This window comes from Tasmannia lanceolata, unplaced genomic scaffold (assembly GCF_043159265.1).
Source record: "Tasmannia lanceolata isolate RefF3 unplaced genomic scaffold, GAP_Taslan_0.1 ptg000019l, whole genome shotgun sequence".
In the NCBI taxonomy this organism is placed as follows: Eukaryota; Viridiplantae; Streptophyta; class Magnoliopsida; order Canellales; family Winteraceae; genus Tasmannia; species Tasmannia lanceolata.
This window is the reverse complement of record NW_027518696.1, coordinates 9,661,643-9,684,390: the sequence shown is the minus strand read 5'-3', so window position 1 is coordinate 9,684,390 and position 22,748 is coordinate 9,661,643. Positions and strand designations below refer to the sequence as shown.

Below are 22,748 nucleotides of genomic sequence, written 5' to 3'. Positions count from 1 at the left end.
TTCATGAAAAATACATAAAAAAAAAGAGGGCATGTGTTGTTATTTCTAGGAAAAGACAAACAAAAGGGGTGGAAATATCATTTCCTACACTGGAAAGGGTCAGTTGGTTTGCCTAACTTGCGACTTTAATATTAGCCTTTCGTATCTCCGAGGAAGCTTGTTGCCACCCACTTCTTTGGGTATTTCCCACCCTGCAGTTGGAAAATAACAAAAGAAAGTGGGTAACTTACCATATCACTGTCTTCCATCTTGTATCTAAGCTGCTGCATGGAAGGTGTGCCCTGGTCGTGCAAATTGGGTGTTGAGGCCCAACCCGAGTTAGCATTACCTCAATCCTAACTCAACCCTACCCAAGTCTCGGGCGAGGAGGGTCAACCCGAACCCAACCAGCCTCTAAATCTCTCAACCCAGGATTTTACAAATTGGACTGGGTTGAGTCGGGCTGGCCCCATTCAACCCCAACCCAACCTAATCCGAGCCTCGGGTTGAGGAGGGTCAACCCTAACCCAATCAACCTCTAAATCTCTCAACCTTATCCCAAACGGTCTAACCCGATTTACGCTGGCCTAGGCGAAAACAAAATAGTACCCAAAAAAAAAAAAAAAATACAGTCATAGCCTTGAGATTTTGAAAATCGCGATAAAATTAGGGGGACGAGTTCAGATTGGGGTCGGGTCGAGTTGCCCAAGGTCGCAACCCTAACCCAAGCCGAAATTAAATTGGGTTTGTCGAGCCAAACTCCAGGAGTTCTCTATGATGCACCATCCTAACAATTTGATTGCTGGAGACTGAACGTGGACAGTTGGATTTTAATTTTCCACGCAAGTGGGCTGATCAAGATCTTGATTCTGGTTTGGAACTTTGGATTATCAAGTTATGTAACCCTGCCTTGAGCGTTGGCCTCCAAATATTTGCACTTATTAATCAAGTCATGCTAGCCGTCGGATTAGAGGACTGCAGATTAATAATTAAGAAAGAACTTCACCAATCATCTCCAATCAATTGATCAAAGTCCTCTAATTGGATGGGCAGGAAACGTGATTGTTATGGCTCTAAGGCTATGGCCCATTAGTGTGGCAGGGCCCACAGGATGAACGGTTTGGATCTGCAAGACGCTACTACCAAAGGAAACACGAGAGCTCTGATAAGGTAAGATCGTTTTAAACTTGGGAGATGAGTTTTTCGCTCCCCCCTAAGGATAATACACCACCCTTCTAAGGTGAATCGTGGCAGACTTTAACGCTTTTTGACGTCAAAATCACGTTAAACGGGAGTGTATTAGGGCGAAAAAAAATCATCTCCCTTTAAACTTTACTCATACACTTTTGATTCCATTTCCCCCGGTTTTCTGCGGAAACACCGGTTTTTTTTCCGCGGAAACCTCGTTTTTGTGTGTTATTTTTAGTTTCTGTGGAAATTTTTTGAAATTACGTGGAAAAGAAAAATAAATACGTGGAAAATACCTTTCCCCGACTTTGATCGAGGTTCGTTTCCGAGCACTAATATCGGAAACCCCTCTTTTCCTTCACCTTCCCCCGACTCTTGCTGTGCGTAAAAAACAAACAGGCGACTTCGTCTTCAACCTCCGAACGCTTGTCTCCACGCATCCTCGTCATCTCCACCGTCTCCAAGCTTCTTACAAGGTACGAATCTCTCTCTCTATTTCTCTTCTTTCTTCTCAATGTTTTTTTTTTCCTTTTTTCATCTGCTAAAATCTCAGAAAATAGGGTTTATAAAAACCTGAACTAGGGATTGTTCTTGTTGTGTTTTTTATTGGGTTGATTTTGTGGTTCTCATGCTCTGATGGGTTTTCATATAACTCTTTGATTCGATCGGTTTCTTCAATACCCATTTGTGGATTGTTGCTGTTTGTGGATTGTAGGGTTTATCATTTTCGTTTTTAGAGTGGGTTTCGGGTATCATTTTCGTTTTTAGGGTTGGGGTTTCTGTGAACAGACTAGTGGGTTTTTATGGGTGAGATTCTCGGGTCACGATTTCGTGTTTAGGGTTTTGAGTATCTTTTTCGCGTTTAATGCTCAACAGTAATTGTAAGCAAATAGATATTTTTTTTTTGTTGGTCAATTTTTGGGAGAAATTTGCTATTGTGTTTCTCATCTCTGAAATTTGGTGAGATTCTTGGGTTTTTGTTATTGTTATTGTTAACTCATGATTACTGTTTTAATTGGGTTTTGACCGTTCATATTTTAATTGTTATTGTTAACTCATGATTTGTTTCAGAACTATCCACTTGTTGTTAGATGGACGATAGGAGACTTAGAACCGAGGATGGTCGCCCCACAAAGCGGGCAAAGTGTGGCAACTCTATATTTGTGACAATTTGATTGGCATTATTATTGTTCAACTTCTGTTTGTCATGGTTTTCTTATTTTGATCGACTTCAGAGGGTTGGACCCACTTATTTTAGACTAGATTCTATGTTGGGATCATTCTGCGTATCAGTTTGTCACAGTTTCTATTTAACAGGTTTCTATTGAGTTTCCCTGCAACGAAACGCATATTTCTGTAGTTTCTGTGAGGTTTCTGTGCAACGAAACGCTCATCTGACATGTTTCTGCCAGGTTTCTTTTCATTCACTTTCCTTTCTGCCACATCAGTTTACTTCCCTTCACTTCCCTTTCCTTTCTTTTCCCGACGAGAGAACAGAGCATTAGGTCTTTGTTGTGTTCAGCAACGATTCTAATTCTCAAAATCAGAATCCGCCAAAGCAGCTTTGCCAAGCTTCGAAGAAGGGGCCGGAAATCCGATTCTTTGCGGATCGTGTTTGCTCAATAAAACCCTAGATTCTTATAGTTTTTTAAGATCATGTCAGAAGATTTGTTGGGGTTTTTAGTATTGTTTGCTTTGTGGATTTGGTATGGATTTTTTTTGTTAATTTTATTCCTGAATTCATTTTTTGGTTTAGGTTATTATGATGTGGTTTTAGTCTGGGTTGATCACTAAATATAATCCAAGCCTTGGTTATCTTCCTATTTGTTCACAGATTCTCTCAGGTTGAAGCATATATAAATCCAGGTTATTCTAGAATTAGAAATGGCAGGTGATGGAGGATCCTTTCCATCAGATATCACTGTATTTTTTTCAAGTGAAACCATTGGTTCATAAGAAACAAAACAATCGAAGATATGTAAATCAAGGCTAGAGTAAAAGTCGTCCCCAGTGATTGGGGTTGCCTTTCTCTTATGGAAATTCATTACAATCATTCTAGTGCAATGCACATTGTAGCAAACCCAATGTTTCATGGGAGGAAAAACACTTTGCAGTAAATTTTAACTTTATTAGCTAAGAGGTGGCTGATGGCTTGAAACAAGTACCATTTTTCAATACTTTAATAGTTAAATCAAGTAGCTGATTTTTTCTAGAAACCAGCTGGACAAGGTCATTTCAATATATATCAAAAATATTGGCATGATCAATATCCATCCTCGAAAAAATTGGCACGATCAATATACATCCTCAATTTTCGATGGATCTTTGAGATTTGAGTCTTGAGACATATTTGCACATCCTGGAGGCCTTTTGATCATTTACTGCACACTTCTTTGGTTTGTAGGTGTACCAAATACCAATCACAGGGATAAATAGACGTTTTTTTTTTTCAGGTTTTTTTACTTAGAAATTACAATATCTTTTGCTGGCAATTAGTGAGCAAGTGTTCCAAACAAAGCTTCCCAATTGGAAGTTTTTTTGGATGAAATAGGAACTGTTTCCTGTCTTCTTGAATTTACATCAATATATTGTTCGTCATATCATGAATTCATTATGTGATGGGTAGTGTATCTAATACAATCTGGCCTGTCACTCTCACACTGTCTTAGATAATATGAAGTTTTGAAAATTAACTGCCTGCTAACTTGATATAATTGAGATGGAGTTCAAAATTTAATATATGTCAACTAGAAAGCTTAGAGAATGACCACTTAGCTAAAAACTAGTCATGGTTATCTATTGGTCTCCTTATTCATTTGAGAATCCTTCCCTTCTTGTATCTTTGAATAAGCAATTTTTATAATCTTCTTGATTATCATTGTTTTCCTCTACAAGTCTTATTAATTACGCGAGTTGAATTTCATGCTGTCATGGAGAAGACAGATAAGGTGACATATATACCTCAATCAGGGTATATATGTCAATCACACCATCTTGTCTAAAAATTTATCTATATCAATCATGCCCATCTTGTCTAAAAAATTATCTTATATGAGGAAACTCAGGGTTGCCCTTGCAAAAATCAGATGAAAGGGTGCCCCAATTGGTTGAATATCACCAAAGTGCATTTAATGTTATTTGATTTTTATATGTTATAAATGCAGTTTGGTCATGTTCTACCAATGTGCCTTTCATCCGATTTTTGCAAGGCACCCTTGAGTTCAGCATTCATCATCTTATATTTATCACCTATTTTGTAAGAACATCAACCAACTGGTCTTCAGTCATTACATAAGGGAGACATACTTCTTGTGGACCCCCTACTCGCTGACAAACTTTCAGTCCACTTCAATATACTTTATTCGCTCATTTTGAACTGGATTGTGAGAGATGGTTATGACTACTTTAATATAAAAATAAATCTCCATAGGACTGTCCATCTTTATATTCAATTCCACAACAAGATCTCCAACCAAATAATCCTTGCAATTCCATGAGTCATAGCCCTGTAGTCTGCTTCTCCACCAACCAATTAATCCTTGCAATTCCATGAGTTATAGCCCTGTATTCTGCTTATCCACTGGACATGGCCACCACAAACTATGATGGGGACCATCAGTCACGAAAACCATATCTTTTTCTTTTTTTTCTCACTTTGTTGTGTTTATTTATGCTGTAAAACTGTAATATTATGTTGAGACAATTATGAGATGCCATGTTTCAATCTCTGTTTAAAAGAGAGAGCCCAAAGTAGTTATATCCTACAAAAACTATCATTTGTCATGTGTCATTCTCTCTTTCAAAGAGAGTCATGAGTAGCTATGTAACTACCAAAACCTCCCATCTCTTAAAAGAGAAAGCTTTGTACATTTTGAAGTAGCGTGGAATGAATAAAAAAATTTTGAAGATTTTGCTCTTGCGTGGATGTGACTTTCATTGCTCTTAGACATGGTGTGATGCCTTTAGTTCGTTAGTAGTGTGATGTCCCAACTCCTATCCTTTTTTTTTAAGTTTTAATTTTCTTCTTCAAATCACAATTTCTCTGTGATTATTCCCTTTTGAGAATGTCTGTGATCGGCACACTCTTTCTTTGAGGCTTCTTACTGCATGTTGTGATAGAAAAATATGAATTAGTAATTGGTGAGCAATAGAGAATTAGAAGGCTATCAAGAAATAGGGCATAGACAAGATGTTCTCTACTACTTATTTCTGTTACTAACCAAGATATTTTTCATGCGACAAATTTTTGATGTTGTAAATGATAGATTCATGTTTTTGACTATATAATTATAAAATATATAATGCCATGTTGTATTTGGTATGTGCCAATTTCACTCATTGCAGTATTGTCATGTTGCAGGTGAACTAATAAGTATGCTTTTGGCATTTTGTTTGAAGTAAAGGCGTTGGGAGTATTTTGAGGGTTAAGACGTTGGGAATATTGAGTGGTGTTTAATGACTTCTCCTGTGGTAACGCCCGAAGATGTGCTAGAATCTTTAATGAATGATGGCACTATTGATGCCATCAGATTGAAGATAATCAATCAGCTAAAAGCTAATGTAAGTGCATCAATACCCAACCATGTTTTGCGTTATTTTCTAGTGTTAATTTGTAAGGCCATATAGAGATTCAAATGGTTGCTTCTTTTCCATGGCACCTGCTTTGGATAACATCCTGAAACAACTTAATCTGTGTCAGATGATTCTTTGTTGTCAACGACTTAATGGACAATCTATGTGAATAGATGTTTTTTGTTAATTCTTGAAGGGTTAGTATGCAACATGGTTTGCGCATGATCATGAACTACATGTATTGCAAGTTATTACTGTTGGTCCTGTTGATGGCTGGTTAGCGTAATTTCAGAACTGAATATTATGATGCTGGCATAGTCTTGGGTCAGAGTCTCAGTTTAGTTTGGTGGCTTCCAAAGTATTGGTTTTTGAACGATAGCTTGCCAATTCTAAATTGAAGAACTGTTTTTTATTTTGCCATGTAATTGTAAGTATGACGTATGGTTGCCTAGTCCACTTCTATTGGGTTTGATCCTCACAATTTGTTTTCTAAAATTGAACAGAAATGCAGTTAGGTTTTTTCTTCCATCTATGACAGTGCCGTTAATAACATCAATACGGTCTTTGAGGCATTCCCTATCTCATTATTCCACTCTTTTCGAATACATTATTTGGGAACAAATAGATTAATTGGGAACTTTCAGAAATTGCCCATCAGTAGACTTTACGGCGTGGTCTTGGATCAGAGTCATACACTAATTTTAGTTTGGTGACTTAAGAGTATTGGCTCTTTAACTGTAGTTTGCCTATGCTAAATTATAGAAACTGTTTGTTTCTTGTTCCATGTAATTCTAAGTTTGACTACTTGTTGTGTGGTTCACTTCTATCTTGTCTATTCCATGGTTTGTTTTTTGAAGTTGAACAAAAATGGAGTTTTTTTTTTTTCTTCCATGTAAAGTAGATGCCTTTAGGAACATCAATATAAGGTCTGCAATGGAGACTCACCATTTGACTACTCCACTCTTCTCAAATACATCATTGGGGAACAAATAGTTCAATTATGAACCTTGGAACAACCAGTGCCCCTCGAAACTCCAAGATGACCACAATCATATCACATTAGTGTTGTCTCTGCAAGTAATGGAAAAATCTTCCATGAAAGGGTCCCAAATCTGCTTGTCAAATGAAGGGTCTTAATATATAACTATAAACCAATATGTGTGTGTGCATGTGTGTGTGCGTGTGCGTGTGGGCAAATGAAACAGGCACAACCATATTTTATTAATTGGCACGAACTCAACTTGTCGCATATGATTTAACCAGCTATCAAAGCCTGCTGACAGATTTTTGGTTGTAAGAGCTGGTTAAGCATATAGGACAAGGTGAGTTCGTGCCTATTATAAAAACATGTTATATATAGAAGGAACTGGTATTAGCACTCTGCTCTTTTTGAATACATCGCTGGGGAACAAATAGGTCATCATCTTCCGATATGGCATCCATCGCTTCATCACCATGGACAATGGGAAGCCTTTCAAGAACAGCTTGATGAATCAGCTCTGCCTGAAATTCGGATTCAAAACAAGGTACTCCACCATGTACAATGCACCTGCCAACGGCTTGGCAGAAGCATTCAACAAGACCCTCTGGAAGTTGCTTGAGAAGGTTGTCTCCAAGTCCAAGAGGGACTGGCACGAGCGGATCGACGAAGCACTATGGGCATACCGCACCTCATGCTGGACTGCCACGGGGTTTACACCTTACTCTTTGGTGTACGGGGGCCGTAGTATGCTTTTTAAGAAGATCCTTCCCAGTGTGCCAAGCCAGTTCTCCCCCTCCCAACGGTCTCAGTCCAGTCTCGGTTCAATCAGTACGCTATCAGTCCAGTACCGTGAACCTTGGGAACATCCATTGCCCCTCGAAACTCCAAGATGACCACAATTAGATCACATAAGTGGCATCTCTCTAAATAACAGAAAAATCTTCCATGAAAGATCCCAAATCTACTTGTTGAATGAAGGGTGTCAATCTATAGCAATGAGAGAGAGAGCTATTATATCTTCCTCAAATAGTAAGCACATAAACCTAGGGAAAAGACTCCTATGTATAAACTGACCAAAAAAATTCCGCCCAAGCAAGTTTCAAACTTGGAGCTGCTACCTGATCTCGATGAGCAACTTGTGACAGGCTGACAGGCTTATAAGCCTGAAACGCAGGCAAGTATAACTGCCAAGCACATCTAAGTCTATGACAAACTGCTACAATGCTACATTATTGACTGATTCTAACTGCCAAACATGTCCAAGTCTATAATGCATTTGTTGTCAATAGGATGAGAAGGATTATTTTCTTTGATCTGATATCATTCCATTATGGCTTTGGGGTGCAGGAAGAGCTGAAGAATAACACAATCACAATGGTAGAGCAGAGTAATGTTCTTAATACCCCTGGTGCCGAGAGAAAAACCAAGAGGGAGCTGTTTGATGCACTTCGGCGAGAGCTCGAGTAAGTAATGGTGCTTTTGCTAATATTTATTGTTTCTTTTCCTGATAAGTGGTAATTCATTAAGCAAGATTCATAACTTACACTCGGGACAAAGATGTCCAATACATATTTTGTGTATATAGACTCTTGCTAGAGAATCTGATTCAAATTGGCCTACTGTAATGCCATTCATCAAGTCTAGTGCCTTGTAAATGATGCAAGCAGCGTTAACAACTAGGACTTGGAACCGTCTCAAAAAAAACAACAACTAGGACTTGGACAAAAACTGGGCAAGGTAAAACCATATCGACTCGAGCAATTCAATGATTGATGCGGTCAATTTTTCATTAATTCAGGCAAACTTGGATCCAGACGAGAGTTAGGCCATGGTAAAACTGAGTCAAATCTAATGAGTTGATGATTGATTTGGTGAGCTTTTAAACAATGGATGCGATCAGAATTCCACAGATCCGAAACTCTTCAATGCCCAGGCAATTGCATTTATGGCATTCTCTTCAACTTTTAATTTCCCACTTAATCTTTTGCAAAAACCCTAAACCTTCCGGCAATGCTCAAGCCTCGGCTTTGTTGGAGTGTTTCATTCTTAGGCGCCCGAGACACTACTTCGCATCCCCTTAATTAAGCCACTTCCATCTTTTGATCTGCAAATCTCTGGCCCTGAGTTGCCTGTCAAATCCCATTAAAGTTGAGCTTAATAGCATCAACAAGGGTGCTTCCATCTTGTAACTACCAGTTTTCTTATCCTCCTTCAATCACTTCCAACTATGAGTTAGGGCTTTTACTTAATGCTCCAATATTCTTCTCTCCAATGTTTGCTTATTTATGACCATGCTCCTAATCATGTGCTTGGCACTCGTACCACTTTACCTTGAATTTTCAATTGTTCTTACCTTGTGGCACAGCATTCTAAAAGAAGTCATTGATATGCACCCATGGACACAAAAGGTCCACCGAACCACTCCTCTGACCTTTTGGGAGGATTCAGTTCACCTCGAGAAGACTTGAGTAAAATATGCCATACCCGCATAGCCTATGAGAAATGAATGAGGTGGTCAACAGACGGTTCCACCTTTCTACACAAGAAGCGCATTCCTGCCGTCTGGATCTTTCTGTCCCTTATGTGACATCACACATTTGCCAAGCTACCGGGCAATGAAAGTTTCAGAATAGTTTTAAGACTTCTTTTTCGTTAAAGTCCAGTATGGTTACACAACCGTTTCCGGCTTACCAAGTTTGAATTTTTAACTGATGCCATGTGTGGTTAGAAAGTCGTTCTGTTCTCTTTACAACGATAACTAACTCTTCAGGGGTTATTGTAAACTTATTTATATCTACTTACTTTATCTAACCATAAAGATATTGAATGTCAACTCATTTTAGTTTTTCTAATATATTTACCTATTGCGATCATTGTATATTATCTCTTGGGGACCTTTTGATCATTTGGAAACCCAATATTACTTCGGAACTCTGGAAAAATCTATGTAGATCCTTCCCTCGAAATCAGGCTATTCTCCTAAACATCCAAAATTGTACATGGTTGCAATGTCGTCACGTGGTGAAACGACATATTCTAGTCCCTTTAAAATACATGGTTTGGTTTAGAAGTAGTTTATATGAACTTATATCATGCTTTTGTGTTGCAGAACCCCGGTGCTTGAAAAGGCATCAAAATCAGTCTGGGAATTGATTCTAGACAATGACGGGTTGGGCAAGGAGATAAGTGAAATGGTTGAGAAAGTTTACTGTCGACTGAGTGGCCATGAGCCGCCGCTCTTGCCTTCTTCGAATGGTGATGTCCAGATAGAGACGGGAAAAGAGAAGGGAAAGGAGAAAGAGAATTTGGCCTCTTCTTCAGCAGGAAAGGAGCAAGAGAATTCAGCAGGAAAGGAGAAAGAGAATTGGGCCTCTTCTTCAGCAGCAAAGGAGAAAGAGAATTCAGCGGGAAAGGAGAAAGACAGTTTGGCCTCTTCATCGAAGAAGAGGACCATCAGTGAGATGAACATGGAAGGAGCAGGTGAAATTGTAGATGGATCCACCGCCCCGTCTGTCATATCTGAAGATTCTGCCACAGTGCCTTCTTCCAAACTGAAAGCATGAAATCATTTTGAATAATTTCATCTTGACCAACAGCCAACTATTTTTACTCATCAGGTAGACATAAGAAAATAACTAGGACCCATCAAAGAGAGAATTTAGAAAGGTAATGTTTACGTTAATTCTCCTAATGACCATGTATTTTAGTAGATTACCCAGCTTACTTAATGTTGAATGGTTATTGTAATACTGGAACAAAGGAACTAAATGTATCAGCCAAGTTTACATTCTATCCACTGTTATTAGTAGCTTGACTGCTTATTAGGTGAGCTGTATTAGGGATCTTATATAATAAAGGGCTCAACTTATTATCCTCATGCCGTGTTTGTTTGGGATTATAACAATCGATAGCCACCCCCCAAATCTGATCACATTAATTTTGAGTCCAATAATCGGATTTGGGGTGGCCATCAGTTGCAACAATCTCAAACGAACAGGGTGCTAAAATCTACACCCAATTACATATTAAGGCAGTCCAAGGACTTAAATTATGGATGGAGTTTTTATACGGTGTCCAGGTGTATCTGTGCATATAATGCCCCCGTACACAATGTATTTTAACAGGCAGGTAAAAGTACAGTAGAGATCACTTTTTGTTGAATCATTCTGACAATGCTAGCCTAGTCGGTGGCTGCACATCAAGAATCCAAGTTCAATGGGAAAAAAATCTGTTGATTCAAGTCACTAAAACTAGATAAACAGTTAGATCTCATTAAAAATGGAGTGTTTATGGTCCATACGATATAAAATTCATCTTGTAATATCTGACCAAATCCCATTTCTACCTTGATGGCTAAATTAACTTAAACTGGCCTCAGTTCGACCTCTATGAAATTTTCTAAAAGAGCTCTTCAAAACCAGGCACCCATAATCTTCTTTTTGTTGGACACCCTCTCCATTTTGCATTTCAAAGGGTGAATTGCAAACATCAGAAGTTTCCTACCTATCATCGACTTGGGAGGTGCAACTCCAAGGTCACATACATTTTAACAGAATTTCTATCCAAATCAGAAGAGGGAAAAAGAAGCTGACAGGAGACATTCATCATTTGGCTTCTATCATTGTGGCGAGCTTGTCAAGGGGGGCAGAGAAGTTGCTCAATGTTGTTTGACATAGGATTATCATGCATCAATGAAGTGGATATCGAAGGTATTGGGATGGATCTGCCACACATTCAGTGCTGCATACTCCTCTAAGCACTCCTTCAACTGAGCTTCACTATATCCCTGTTCACATGCCAAAAACAAGTTTAGCTTATGAAGTTTATAACCAAAGAGATGAATATATAAATACATAAAGCTACATTGTAATTTCATCCCCCTCTTTATTTTACACTTGTCTGTTAAACTATCAACAGGTCAGTGTGTGTGAAGAGTTGATTTCAAAGACAGCTGACCTTTCTGGAGATCCAGTTAAGAGCTTGAGCGTATCTCACATCCATGCTGTTAGTCCTTGATGCTTCGTCTCGCAAGATTGAATAGATGTCAGAGATAGCATCCAAACCAGATTTCTGGCGATCATCTGAGTATAGAGAGAATTTAGACATCTGCATCAACCTTAGCGCCTCATCGACATCGCTCTGAGCCACAGATTCCGAGAACCGGAGCCTTGCTAGTGCCTGTAATAAATCACTTGACTGGTTTTCACTTACCCTTAACAGATACATTTGATCTTTGAAATCACAAAACAATAGAATAAAATGCATATGTAGGCTTATGCCGTTCCATTTTGATATATGTGGAAGAACTAGCCAGTGTAGAATAACACCATGATATTTGGAAAAAAAAACAAAGGGTGATAGAAACTTACGATTGATATGCGGAGAATGCTGAGTAGCGTTCGCACAGTTGTGTAAGAATGTGGTGTATTCGATCTAGCTTCATCTTGCCTAATGCTGCAATATGCACTTGCAACATACTCTTCTAGCTCCCTTGGAACTGAAGGGAATACCCTTCTGGCAGCTGAAATATATGCTCTGGTATGGAAGGAAAAAAAACTAGAATGATCAGATAGATTGAAGAAAGTTTATGGATGGCATACATCCATAATGCTTTCTGTGCCTAAATCACATGAAATCGTAAGTATGATCATAGTTTTCTATGCATCTTTGACACTTGACAGAAGGAACTGTACAGGTTTCAGAAATTGTTGAACATGGAAAAACATAAGGAAATATTTAGGAATGCAGCTAAAAACAAATTGGTGTAATATAATGTCTGTTTTGAAAGATTGAGGCTAATGTATCATCCCAACTATTCTTCCACTTTGAAATGATAGAGGACTGAACAGAAAGCATATTTTGATACAGGACAATGCGACACAAGTACATTTTCCCTGAAAGAAGTGTTGTGGTCACAGTTGCTCCTGCCTACAAATACATAATAGAATACACATTTCAGTGTTCAGGATGCATGTTTATGTATAGAAACAATTGAACAAAGAATACAACAAAGAGTGCTTTTATCACAAGAAGGGAGTGCAATATCACATCGCTATTTTTTTCAGTTTTTATTGAATTTTATCTGCAAAGGAACAGTGGATAATGATCATTAACTATCACACAACTCTGTGACCAAGTTGTAAGAGAAAGTAGAATTAAATTTCCTCAGAAACTGGGATTGAATCATTTGAATAGATTAGTTAGGAGGAATTACCGAAGAACAGGCGGTTCAAGTGGCGTGAAGCCAAGGGCAGGAGATTCAAGATTCTGGTGTACATAGACAACATGCCTAGCCATCTCAAGGTCACTATCCATGTCCGCTCGATCTAGGATCAACCACAAGAGATCAAAACGTGATAACAGAGCTGGAGGAAGATTGATGTTTTCTGCCGGAGTTCTCCGGAGATCATATCGTCCCCTTCAAAATGGATAAAGAAAGAAAGAGATCTTGTCAATAATTGGAACTGCAGGATAAGAATTAACAAATAGTGAGGATTTGGACAACTTTAGAAAAGATCACGAGCTCCCAGTCATTCATAACATGTTGGCCTCCATGGACTTTGACCAAAACTTGCTTGAATGCTACATAGGATTCCTTTTATTTCAAACTATAGAACAGAAATGACTAGAAAAATCCCATCACTGTTAGCGACTGACACCTGATGATAACTGATAAGAGTGCTCTGTCATAAGGAAACATAAGTGTTAAAATTTTCAACTTGTACCAGGCAGGATTTGCTGCCGCAAGAAGAGCAGTTCTTGCATTGAGAGAGGTGGTGATTCCAGCCTTGGCAATGCTGACGGTTTGCTGTTCCATCACTTCATGGATTGCAGTTCGATCCGATTCATCCATCTTGTCAAACTCATCAATCGCACATATACCCATATCTGCAAGCACCTACAGGATATCGGGAAGGGTAACAACCAATCAAAGTTTTTTAAAATAAAGGCAGTGTGTGTATCTAAAAAAAACCATCCACAAGGGTGCCCAAGTGTGCATGCATGTACGAATATCATTATGCAGTTGCATCCGTCTGAATCCACTTGCATAAATTAATGGATGGCATGCTGCCAGAAAAGAGTCAAAAGACTTACTAGAGCTCCCCCTTCAAGAACCATCTCATTTGTGACAGGATCCTTCTGGACTGCAGCAGTTAGACCAACCCCACTGCTTCCTCTGCCTGTGGTGTATACTCCCCTTGGCGCTACATTGACTATGTGCTTAAGAAGCTGACTTTTTGCAACTCCGGGATCGCCCATCAAACAAATATGTAGGTCTCCTCTTATCTGATCTCAACCCAAAACATAATGACATTAGAGTCAGACTTGCTGAAAATGATGAAAAATGTATTGGATGTTCACAGATTGGGAAATAGAGAAAACTAAAACAAAACCCACTGCTTCAGATTCTTATTTTGTGAAAGCCTATGAATCTAAGATTTATTTAAAATGAATACCTAACTCTGGATTGTGACACCACTAGACCAGGGTTTTTTCTTTTTTAATCGATAAGAAACTAGGATTTGAAATAAGACATTAAGTAGTCTGGCATTATTGTTCTCTTCTTACAATTGTTAAAGGAGAATTTTAATTTCCATCAATGGGATGCCAAGGTAAACCATCCACATGCATTTGATGTATTTACCTTCATTCCATCTTTCAGTTTCCGGTGAGGAGCACCCACTAGGAGAAGCAGCAAAGCCTTTTTTATATCATCATGACCGAAAATCTCAGGTGCTAATGATCTTGCCAACTTATTATAAATATCACCATCTTCAGCAAGGCGATCAATTTGCTCTTGCTCATCTCCATTAAGTTCATATCTGTAAAAGAGAGCAACAAGTTAACAATAGAGAGAAATTATACCTATGAAATATCATATTTTCTTTCAATTTCATTTCTGTCCCAATCAGCCTTCAAGATGTAGATTTTTTTAGCTCTGCCCAATTAGAGCCTTCAAGATGCAGAGTTTTAGTAAATAAAAAAGTTCTTTATTATTTAGTAGAATGTTACGGTCTTGAGTGAAGGGCCTTGCCTAACGCATTCCATCAGCTCTAGAGCTTTTGGCGTATTGGTAAGCTACCTAACATTTGGTATCAGAGCAGCCACCACGTCTCGTGTTGGTATCACGGAAGGGCCGACCTATGGAAAGTGCTACCTGGAAAAAAAGGCCATAGTAAAAGCCGTCACAGAGTAGGTCGCCGAGAAAGGCAGATGCAGAAGCGTGGTGGAATGTTATGGTCCTGAATGGGGGCCCGCTAGGTATGGGACTGGGTCCCACCTAGCCTGGTATAGGGTAGCTTTAAAGGGCCTTGCCTAACGTATTCCATCAGCTCTGGAGCTTTTGGTGTATTGGTAAGGTACCTAACATTGAAAGCCGTCACAGAGTGGGCCGCCGAGGACGGCGGATGCGGAGCATGGTGGCATGTTATGGTCCTGAGCGAGGGCCCGCCTAGGTATGGGACTAGGTGGGACCCAGCCTGGTATCAGAGCAGACACCACGTCCTCTGTTCGAGTCATGAACGGGGCGACTTGTGGAAAGGGCTACCTGAAAAAAAATGCCAGAGTGAAAGCCATCACAAAGTGGGTAGTCGAGGATGGCGGATGTGGAAGCATGGTGGAATGTTACGATCCTGAGTGGGGGCCCGCCTAGGTATGGGACTAGGTGGGACCCAGCGTGGTATTAGAGCAGACACCACATCCTGTGTTCAAGTCACAAAAGGGGCGACCCATGGAAAGGGCTACCTGGAAAAAAAAGGCTTGAGTGAAAGCCGTCAAAGAGTGGGCTGCCTAGGACTGGATGCGTAGGCATGGTGGAATTTTAAGGTCCAGAGTGAGGGCCTGCCTAGGTATGGGACTAGGTGGGACCCAGCCGAACATAGCCTTTAAAATTCATCAAAAGTTCCTAACCAAGAAGACTTTCAAACAATTTTCCTCTAAAGGCATTACAAATCAACAATTTGAATGAAGAAAAAAATGATTTCTGTGACTTCAGTAAAAATGAGCTCAATAAATCTACCTCCTGAAAAATAATCTAGCATGTAACTTCGAGATTTTTATTCTAGCAACAAAAGCTAGCCCCATCGTCTAGATTTTGAAGAAGACTCCTTTTGATGGTGCTATGATTCTTAGCAACGTACGAAGAAGAAAAAACTTGAACTCTTGTTGATGCCTTATGTAAGGAGCAAGGACATTTATGTCATTTCAATGTGCAAGGCCATTTAGTAATTAAATGTTGGAAATATGGCATACTCTTCATATTTTTTCTTGAAATGGGTTAGGGACATGGCCTCTAGGTACGTGTCCGCAACCAAGCCTGCACGCATTGCTCTGAATCCTGTGTAAGGCATTGGGAGAAAAATCCCTGATATTTCCACAATGTCACCCGGAGCAACCTGCATGAATTCATTAAACAAAGCATGAGCAGTTTAGAAGAGGCATTGCATACAAATAGAAAACAACAAATGATAACCTTTCATAGGCAAAAACTCTTTCTAAACTTTAGCTATGTCGAGTTATCCACTTGAATTCAGTAAACAGCATGAGGCATTACATCCAAATAGAAAACAACAAACGAAAACCTTTTCGTAGGCAAGAACTCTTTCTAAACTTTAGCTGTGTTGAGTTATCCACTTGAATTCAGTAAACAGAGCATGAAGAGTTAAAAAGAGGCACTCCACACAGATAGAAAACAAAAAATGAATACCTTTCATAGCCAATAACTCTTTCTAATTTTTAGCCTTGTTGAGTTATCTACTTGAAAGTTTGTATTGTTATTACCTTTTTTTGTTTATAGCTGATTGATGAAATATATACCAGTTCTTGTCCAAAAAGCAAAAAATCATGCATATACAGAATACGTTGACTCCTACAATGGAGTAACTGGGTAATAAAATGGTTTTATTGAACATTCTTAAATTATGAAACCATTTAAATTTTCAATGTAAACAGCAATCGTAGTATTTTGAGAAACTTTGTCAGTTTCTTGTTTCATTGATAATTTTCCTTCAAAAAATCCACAAAAACCACATAGAAGATACAAACCCACCTTCCTAGTGAGTTCACCTCTGATATGAATGGTCATCGATCGTGGAATATGACCTTTTGGAACATGTTCTGCCAGTTCCTGGATCTTTGCCTGCAAATAAACCAGTTTACAAAATTACAATTACTCAAAATGAAATACAATTACTACAAAGTTACCTAGTTTGATAAGCTCAAAAGGAAATGCAATCACTACAATGTGAGAGTGGAGAAGATACCTCTTGAAACTTCAAAAACTTAGAAGCTCTAAGCTGAAGGATGAGATTTCCCTTCGCGTTGTTTACTTTGCAGCGAGTTGATGGGCACTCAAACAGGGGCATGAACACTCGAGCAGTAACTTCCTGATTTTGTCATATTAAAAGAAAAATAATTAAGTAGGAGAAAAAATGATTCAGTTTATAGATTTGATAAATATAAGAAACACGGGCACTGCAAAACCTTGGACAACTGTGACTGAGGAGAGAAATAGGCAAATCTACATGAGGCCTAATCAGATTCGTATATGCAGCACAGGCCAAAAAAAGCTGTGTAACATACGCTATTAGTTTCATGGGCCAATGGGTATGTGGCAAGTGAAAATCAATACAAGGCCGTCAATCAACAGCCCATATCACATGGTCCATCCACTTATTATGTTCATGAGGCTGAAAAAATTCTTTCTCAGCTGTGAAACTAGAAAATTAATCATTAATCTTTCATTAAATAATAAAAAATAGGTTAGCATGTTTTTAAAATCCACAATCATGAAAATCTGAAGAAAATTACCAAGCTTAACAGATGTAGTGGTTTTCAATAATGTTTTCATAGTTAACAGAAAAGGTCCTCAACCTCAAGGGCGTATATTGGTAAGCACAAATGCATGTTATGAGGCTTGCGACATGAACACAAACTGATGACTATGCTACCTGGTAAATTTCGAAACCACATTCTTCGCATGTGTATACAGCAACCTGCATCAAGGGCTTCACATCTGAACAGCGCGTTATAATGCCAGAAATCTTCACAAGCTGGCCAATATGGGAAGCCTTAACCTCTCTTAGGGTACATGTCGTTCCCTTTGAAAATGCTTTTATGTAGACTTCGCTGCAATACACAGTGAAGCTTGTCAGATGAGAAGGGATTTGCAAGACAGGAAACATAGATTAATTGGAGTGCAAAATTTAATATGCATTTTCATGCAAGCAAGAAGTTCCTGATAAAACTCAACAACCCACAAACCATTGCAACCCTTGTAATGCACACACGGATGATGAATAAGAGCAGAGCCTAGAGATGCATAAAACAATAAGCCTTTAGATGTGAGTATTCAATTAACTTGTGGTACTTTTGGTACCGTAAGTTATCTTTCAAAGGATGAACTTATGTACTTCATTACACACAATAAAAAGACTTTTGTACACAAGCAAGTGGCACATGCACCATCACTAAGAGAATCGACAAAGTGCTTAGAAGCTTCAAAGGATCAATGACAAGGAGAAATTAAAGACAATGCAGCAAATCAACAATTAATGATCAAGTGAGGTCTTAGCAAACAAGAGTTTAAGGGGGGAAAAATCGATAAACAAATAGAGTGTGCAACCTTTTAGCATAGCATGCCAAACTGTTCACGGAATAGTGTTTAAAGCATTTCAAAAATAATTGCCCAGTTTAAACAATCACGCTGTAAGCATTTCAAAAAATAGACCCCATGTATCAAGATTGTGATCATGAATACTAATATGTTTAGTGAATAACAAGAGCATAGTGAACAGTGAATTCCTGATTTCTACTGTTGAAAGACAATTCATGAAAACAGAAAGGATTCGTTGGTGATTTTCAGAGAACACAAAAGTTACAATTTTTTTCTGAAAGGGCTGTGATTTTGGGTACATTTAAATTGTGAATCTCATCAACAGATTGGAGAGCAAAAAATGGAGACTTGAGTCATTGATAAACACCGCAAGATGGTTAATAATGGCAAATTTTCATTAAAATAAAATGCACAAGTGTTTGTAACTGGTCCAATTCTCCATCTAAAAGGTAAAATATTTCATTATGCAACATGCAGTTCACCTTCAAGACACCAAATATTAGTCTAAACAAGCAATTGACATTTCGGAGTTGATTCCCGATCTCTATTGCTGATATACAATTCATCACGACAGAAAGTCTTCTTTGGTTCAGAGAAACCCAAAAGTTGTAATTTTCGTTGAAACCCATTTCTCTTCAATTAGAGACAGTTAAAAGATGGAGACTTGAGATAGCAAAAAACGTTATATAACGGGTTATAATGGTCAAATTCTCAATAAAACTCAGTGCAAAGTGGTTGTGACTTGTGACTGCTCCAATTCTCCACCTACAACACCCATTTTTGCATTACTTAACCTGTAGTCCTACAAACTAAACATCAATCTAAAAGAGCAATTTCACTTACTAGAAACGATTAGACACAGTTACAAGGTGGAAACTTGGGATAGCAACAAAACCCACAAGACTGGTTATAAGAGTCAAATTCTCAATAAAACTCAGTGCAAACTGTTTGTTACTGCTCCAATTCTCCACTTAAAACACCCATTTTTGCATTATGTAACTTGTAGTCCTACAAACTAAACATCAATCTAAAAGAGCAATTTCACTTACTAGAAACGCTTAATCTCGGGAGGCATTCTCTGAAGCGGATCACCACTCTCGGTATTCTCCGTACCTTCTCCCATCCTCTGTGTCATTAGAATATCATGATCATCCTCCACAGGAAAAGCCTCAGTAGGTTCAGGCATGAGCTCATCAATTGCTTCCGCAAATACACTGAGATACCGGCGAGTGTTCTCCGTAACGTGTTGGAGAAACTCCTCATCCAAATCCTTATACTAAAACAAAAACCAAATTAGGGTTTAGCTAAAATAAACCCAAATTAGGGTTTGGGATAGAGAGACAGATGGATGAGAAGAGATTTACATTAAAGAGATCGTCGAGTTCAATCTGGACGGACCGGATCTTGCGATTGGCGACATCTTGCTGAAATTGAAGGAGATGAGGGAATGTAAGGAATTTTGATCAGAAAATTAGGGTTTTTTTTTAATGATGATCAGAAAATTAGAGTTTCTTTTTCTTTTTTCTTTTGAAGATTGCGATTGGCAGCATCTTGCTGAAATCGAAGGAGACGAGTGAATGTAAGGAATTTTGATCAGAAAATTAGGGTTTTTTTTTTTTTTTTTTTGCTTTTGAAGAGAGAGACTTACGAGGATGTTGAGGTATTTGGGTTCGCCATGGTCATCGGCGAAGTTGGAGAGGAAATCCTTGGCGAGCTCTGCAAAAAAACTAGGGTTGCTAAAGAAAAGAGAGGAAACAGATAAATAGAGAAAGGGGAACCGTTGGATGAGATGAGGTCGGCGGCTTACGTTTGTCGGCAGTGAAATTGAGATCCTTCATGTTTGGTCTGTGACTTGTGAGGGGAGAATGAGAGAGAGGAGAGATGGGCAAGAGAGAGATGTTGAGGTCTTTTGGCGGGAAATGAAACGCGGGAATGGAATGGTTGTTTTTTGGGCGGGAAATTAGGATAGAAGATACTAACTTGCGCATGCTGCGCACTGCGCACTGCGCACTGTTGAGAATGCGTATTTTAGCGAAGAGAACGTCTAGGCAGAAAGTCACTTTCACGTTAAATGATAGAAGCCAAGTTTTGGGTCCCATAAGGGAGCATTTATGTGAAATCAAGACCGTTGATCTTGAACGACCTACATGATATCATTCGATCAATGGCATTTGGTCATCGGATTTATAGTTTTTGTTCGGATCAACGGACTAGATCAATAATAGATCTTTTTCTACAAATTCTAGACAGAGAGAGAGAGAGATCCTAACCCTCCATTTTCTTGAGAGGATGTGGATCTTTGAACAAGGTGGGCCCCACATGGGATAAAATCACCGAAGTGTAAAAAAAGGGTGTTGCTGCTGGAATTCGAGCCCAGGTCTCTACGGCCACAACCTAGATTTCTTACCACTAAACTACAGCCACAAGCTTTGTCTACTTAATTCAGTTGTAATATTAAACATCTTACATTACATCGATGCACAAGTTGAATGTAATCCTAGCCGTTGAAATATCAATATATTCATTCGGGTCTTCTGATATATTCAGGTGTAAAATGGATGGTGAATAAAGCTCAGAAAATGAAATTATAGGAGCCCTAAAAAATCAAAGGGTTAAGATCATATTATCGAAAAGATTTCTAGAGAAAGACCAATCTACGGCCAGGGAGAATCCAAATAGATGGGCCCTACTGTACTCCTGTACTTTGTCTCCACGGTAGTAAAACTTCTTTTTATATAGTGTTCACAGTTGGGCCAACGTTATTTGGATGATCCAAACCGTTCATTTGTTGGGCCCCAACTTAAGTGGGAGATGCAATGAAAATCAGGTCGAAAATTGGGTCAATAAGATAATATCTTGCCACCACTAAATAATTGGTTGAGGCTTAATAATCCTTCGTGTCAAAAATATTTCATTGAATATTTCTGGGGCCTGTTGTGATTGGTGGGCTTATCGCCTTCATGTGGATTTACTTAGTCTAAAACCCATTAGAATGCATTAATTCCATTACAGATCTCATGACTTTTAGCAACCTATTCACAAAAATGTTTGGAATTTCTTTTTATATGAAGTGGGATTAGTTTCAATTTCCTCTAAAATCATAAAGTACACCTCGCCTAGATGAACTTACTCACTTGGACTTCTAATGATCCTACAGCTACGAATGTATTAATAGGCTTCATAGTCGGCCGTAACATAAATAAACAAAAATAAAAGAGAGAAAATATGGGGGAAATGGTTGATTCGAGGCAACCAGACCTCTTAGTGGTTCAAATCGAGAGGAACTATGACTCTCCAATAACCAAGTTTCCCTTGTTTGTAAAATTTCTCTTCTCTTCTCCTTTCATTGAAATACATAAACTTAAATACAAGTACAATGAGAATGCCACATCATCAACCCACTTACCACTAACATGACACATTTTAAAAACCAACACCCATGACTCTAAACCACGTACCCACGAACCTAAAGTGCAAATCCCTACAATAACTACCTTGCAACTCCTCCCACACACCATAACATATACGTATCAGACACTTTTATGGAAGGTAGTTCCATTAGCTATGACATATTAAATTGGAAATTGATCAGATTTAACTTAATATCGTTTTGGGTTTCTTACTATTAGCTACATATGCAAGTTGTGTTTCTTACTAGTGATTGCCTATTTCTTTGCTAAAGCTCTTAAGAATCTTATATCCTTGTGAATCTCCTCTTACCCCCACCCATCATTTGCTTGAGATACCAATGAAAAGAGGCCTAAAACATTCTTTCGTTGTGATGTATTGAGCTAATGGAATGAACTCTTCTCCTCACATTAGTCAACCTAGGGGAAAATAGTGTATTCTTATAATAATTCTTGAAGTCAAATAATTCTTGAATTTTGTTTCCAACTAATTTCCTCTCTCCTTATAATGTTTTCCTACTCCAACTTTCAAATGATCAATGTGCTATAGCTTGCTCTGCCCTCTTTCTCCAAATGATCAATTTCTAGCTTGCTTAGGATTTCACCTTTCCTTTCTGTATGGAGTCTCCCATAATTTTTACTTCATTCTTTTATTTTGAGTTTAATTGGTTTTAATCTCCTGTAAAAACTGAAGTCCTTCCACTCCTCAACATGTGTTTCCTCTCATCATTTCTTGACTTCCTTGACAAAATCTGACACTTCAAACCAAGCTAAATCCATTTTCAATGGCAGATTTTGCAGAAAATGCTTTTAATAACCTGCAAATCACCCTCTTCATTTTCAATTAATTGATTTTAATTTAGAAACATATGAATCTCCTATCTGTGTTTAACCTACACTTTAAATTCTCAACAGTATTTATGATTTAGAGTTCTTTTACTTGGAGTATAAAACAATATTTTCTAAGTCTGTTAGGCAAGATAACCTTATATATCTCTCGTATTCA

General features: G+C 38.5%; 2 protein-coding genes across 2 annotated transcripts; one reads left to right on the top strand and one right to left on the bottom strand.

The window, feature by feature from the left end:
* The first annotated feature begins 1,391 nt into the window (after positions 1–1,391).
* On the top strand, positions 1,392–10,529 carry LOC143852686 (antigenic heat-stable protein). The gene is made up of 4 exons (XM_077362223.1): positions 1,392–1,643; positions 5,528–5,727; positions 8,069–8,184; positions 9,831–10,529. Exons 2-4 carry the CDS (start codon positions 5,623–5,625, stop codon positions 10,282–10,284), a joined length of 675 nt encoding a protein of 224 aa, XP_077218338.1. The 5' UTR covers positions 1,392–1,643; positions 5,528–5,622; the 3' UTR covers positions 10,285–10,529.
* A 408-nt stretch (positions 10,530–10,937) lies between these two features.
* Positions 10,938–20,268, bottom strand: PRL (Minichromosome maintenance (MCM2/3/5) family protein). The gene is made up of 15 exons (XM_077362222.1): positions 20,143–20,268; positions 19,984–20,051; positions 19,700–19,759; positions 19,385–19,611; positions 17,671–17,848; positions 16,984–17,106; positions 16,770–16,859; positions 15,974–16,116; positions 14,367–14,544; positions 13,817–14,008; positions 13,447–13,619; positions 12,936–13,139; positions 12,091–12,256; positions 11,678–11,899; positions 10,938–11,507 (listed from the first exon to the last, which is right to left on the bottom strand). The coding sequence occupies exons 1-15, from the start codon at positions 20,171–20,173 to the stop codon at positions 11,403–11,405; spliced, it is 2,160 nt and encodes a 719-aa protein (XP_077218337.1). The 5' UTR covers positions 20,174–20,268; the 3' UTR covers positions 10,938–11,402.
* Between the last annotated feature and the right edge of the window lie 2,480 nt (positions 20,269–22,748).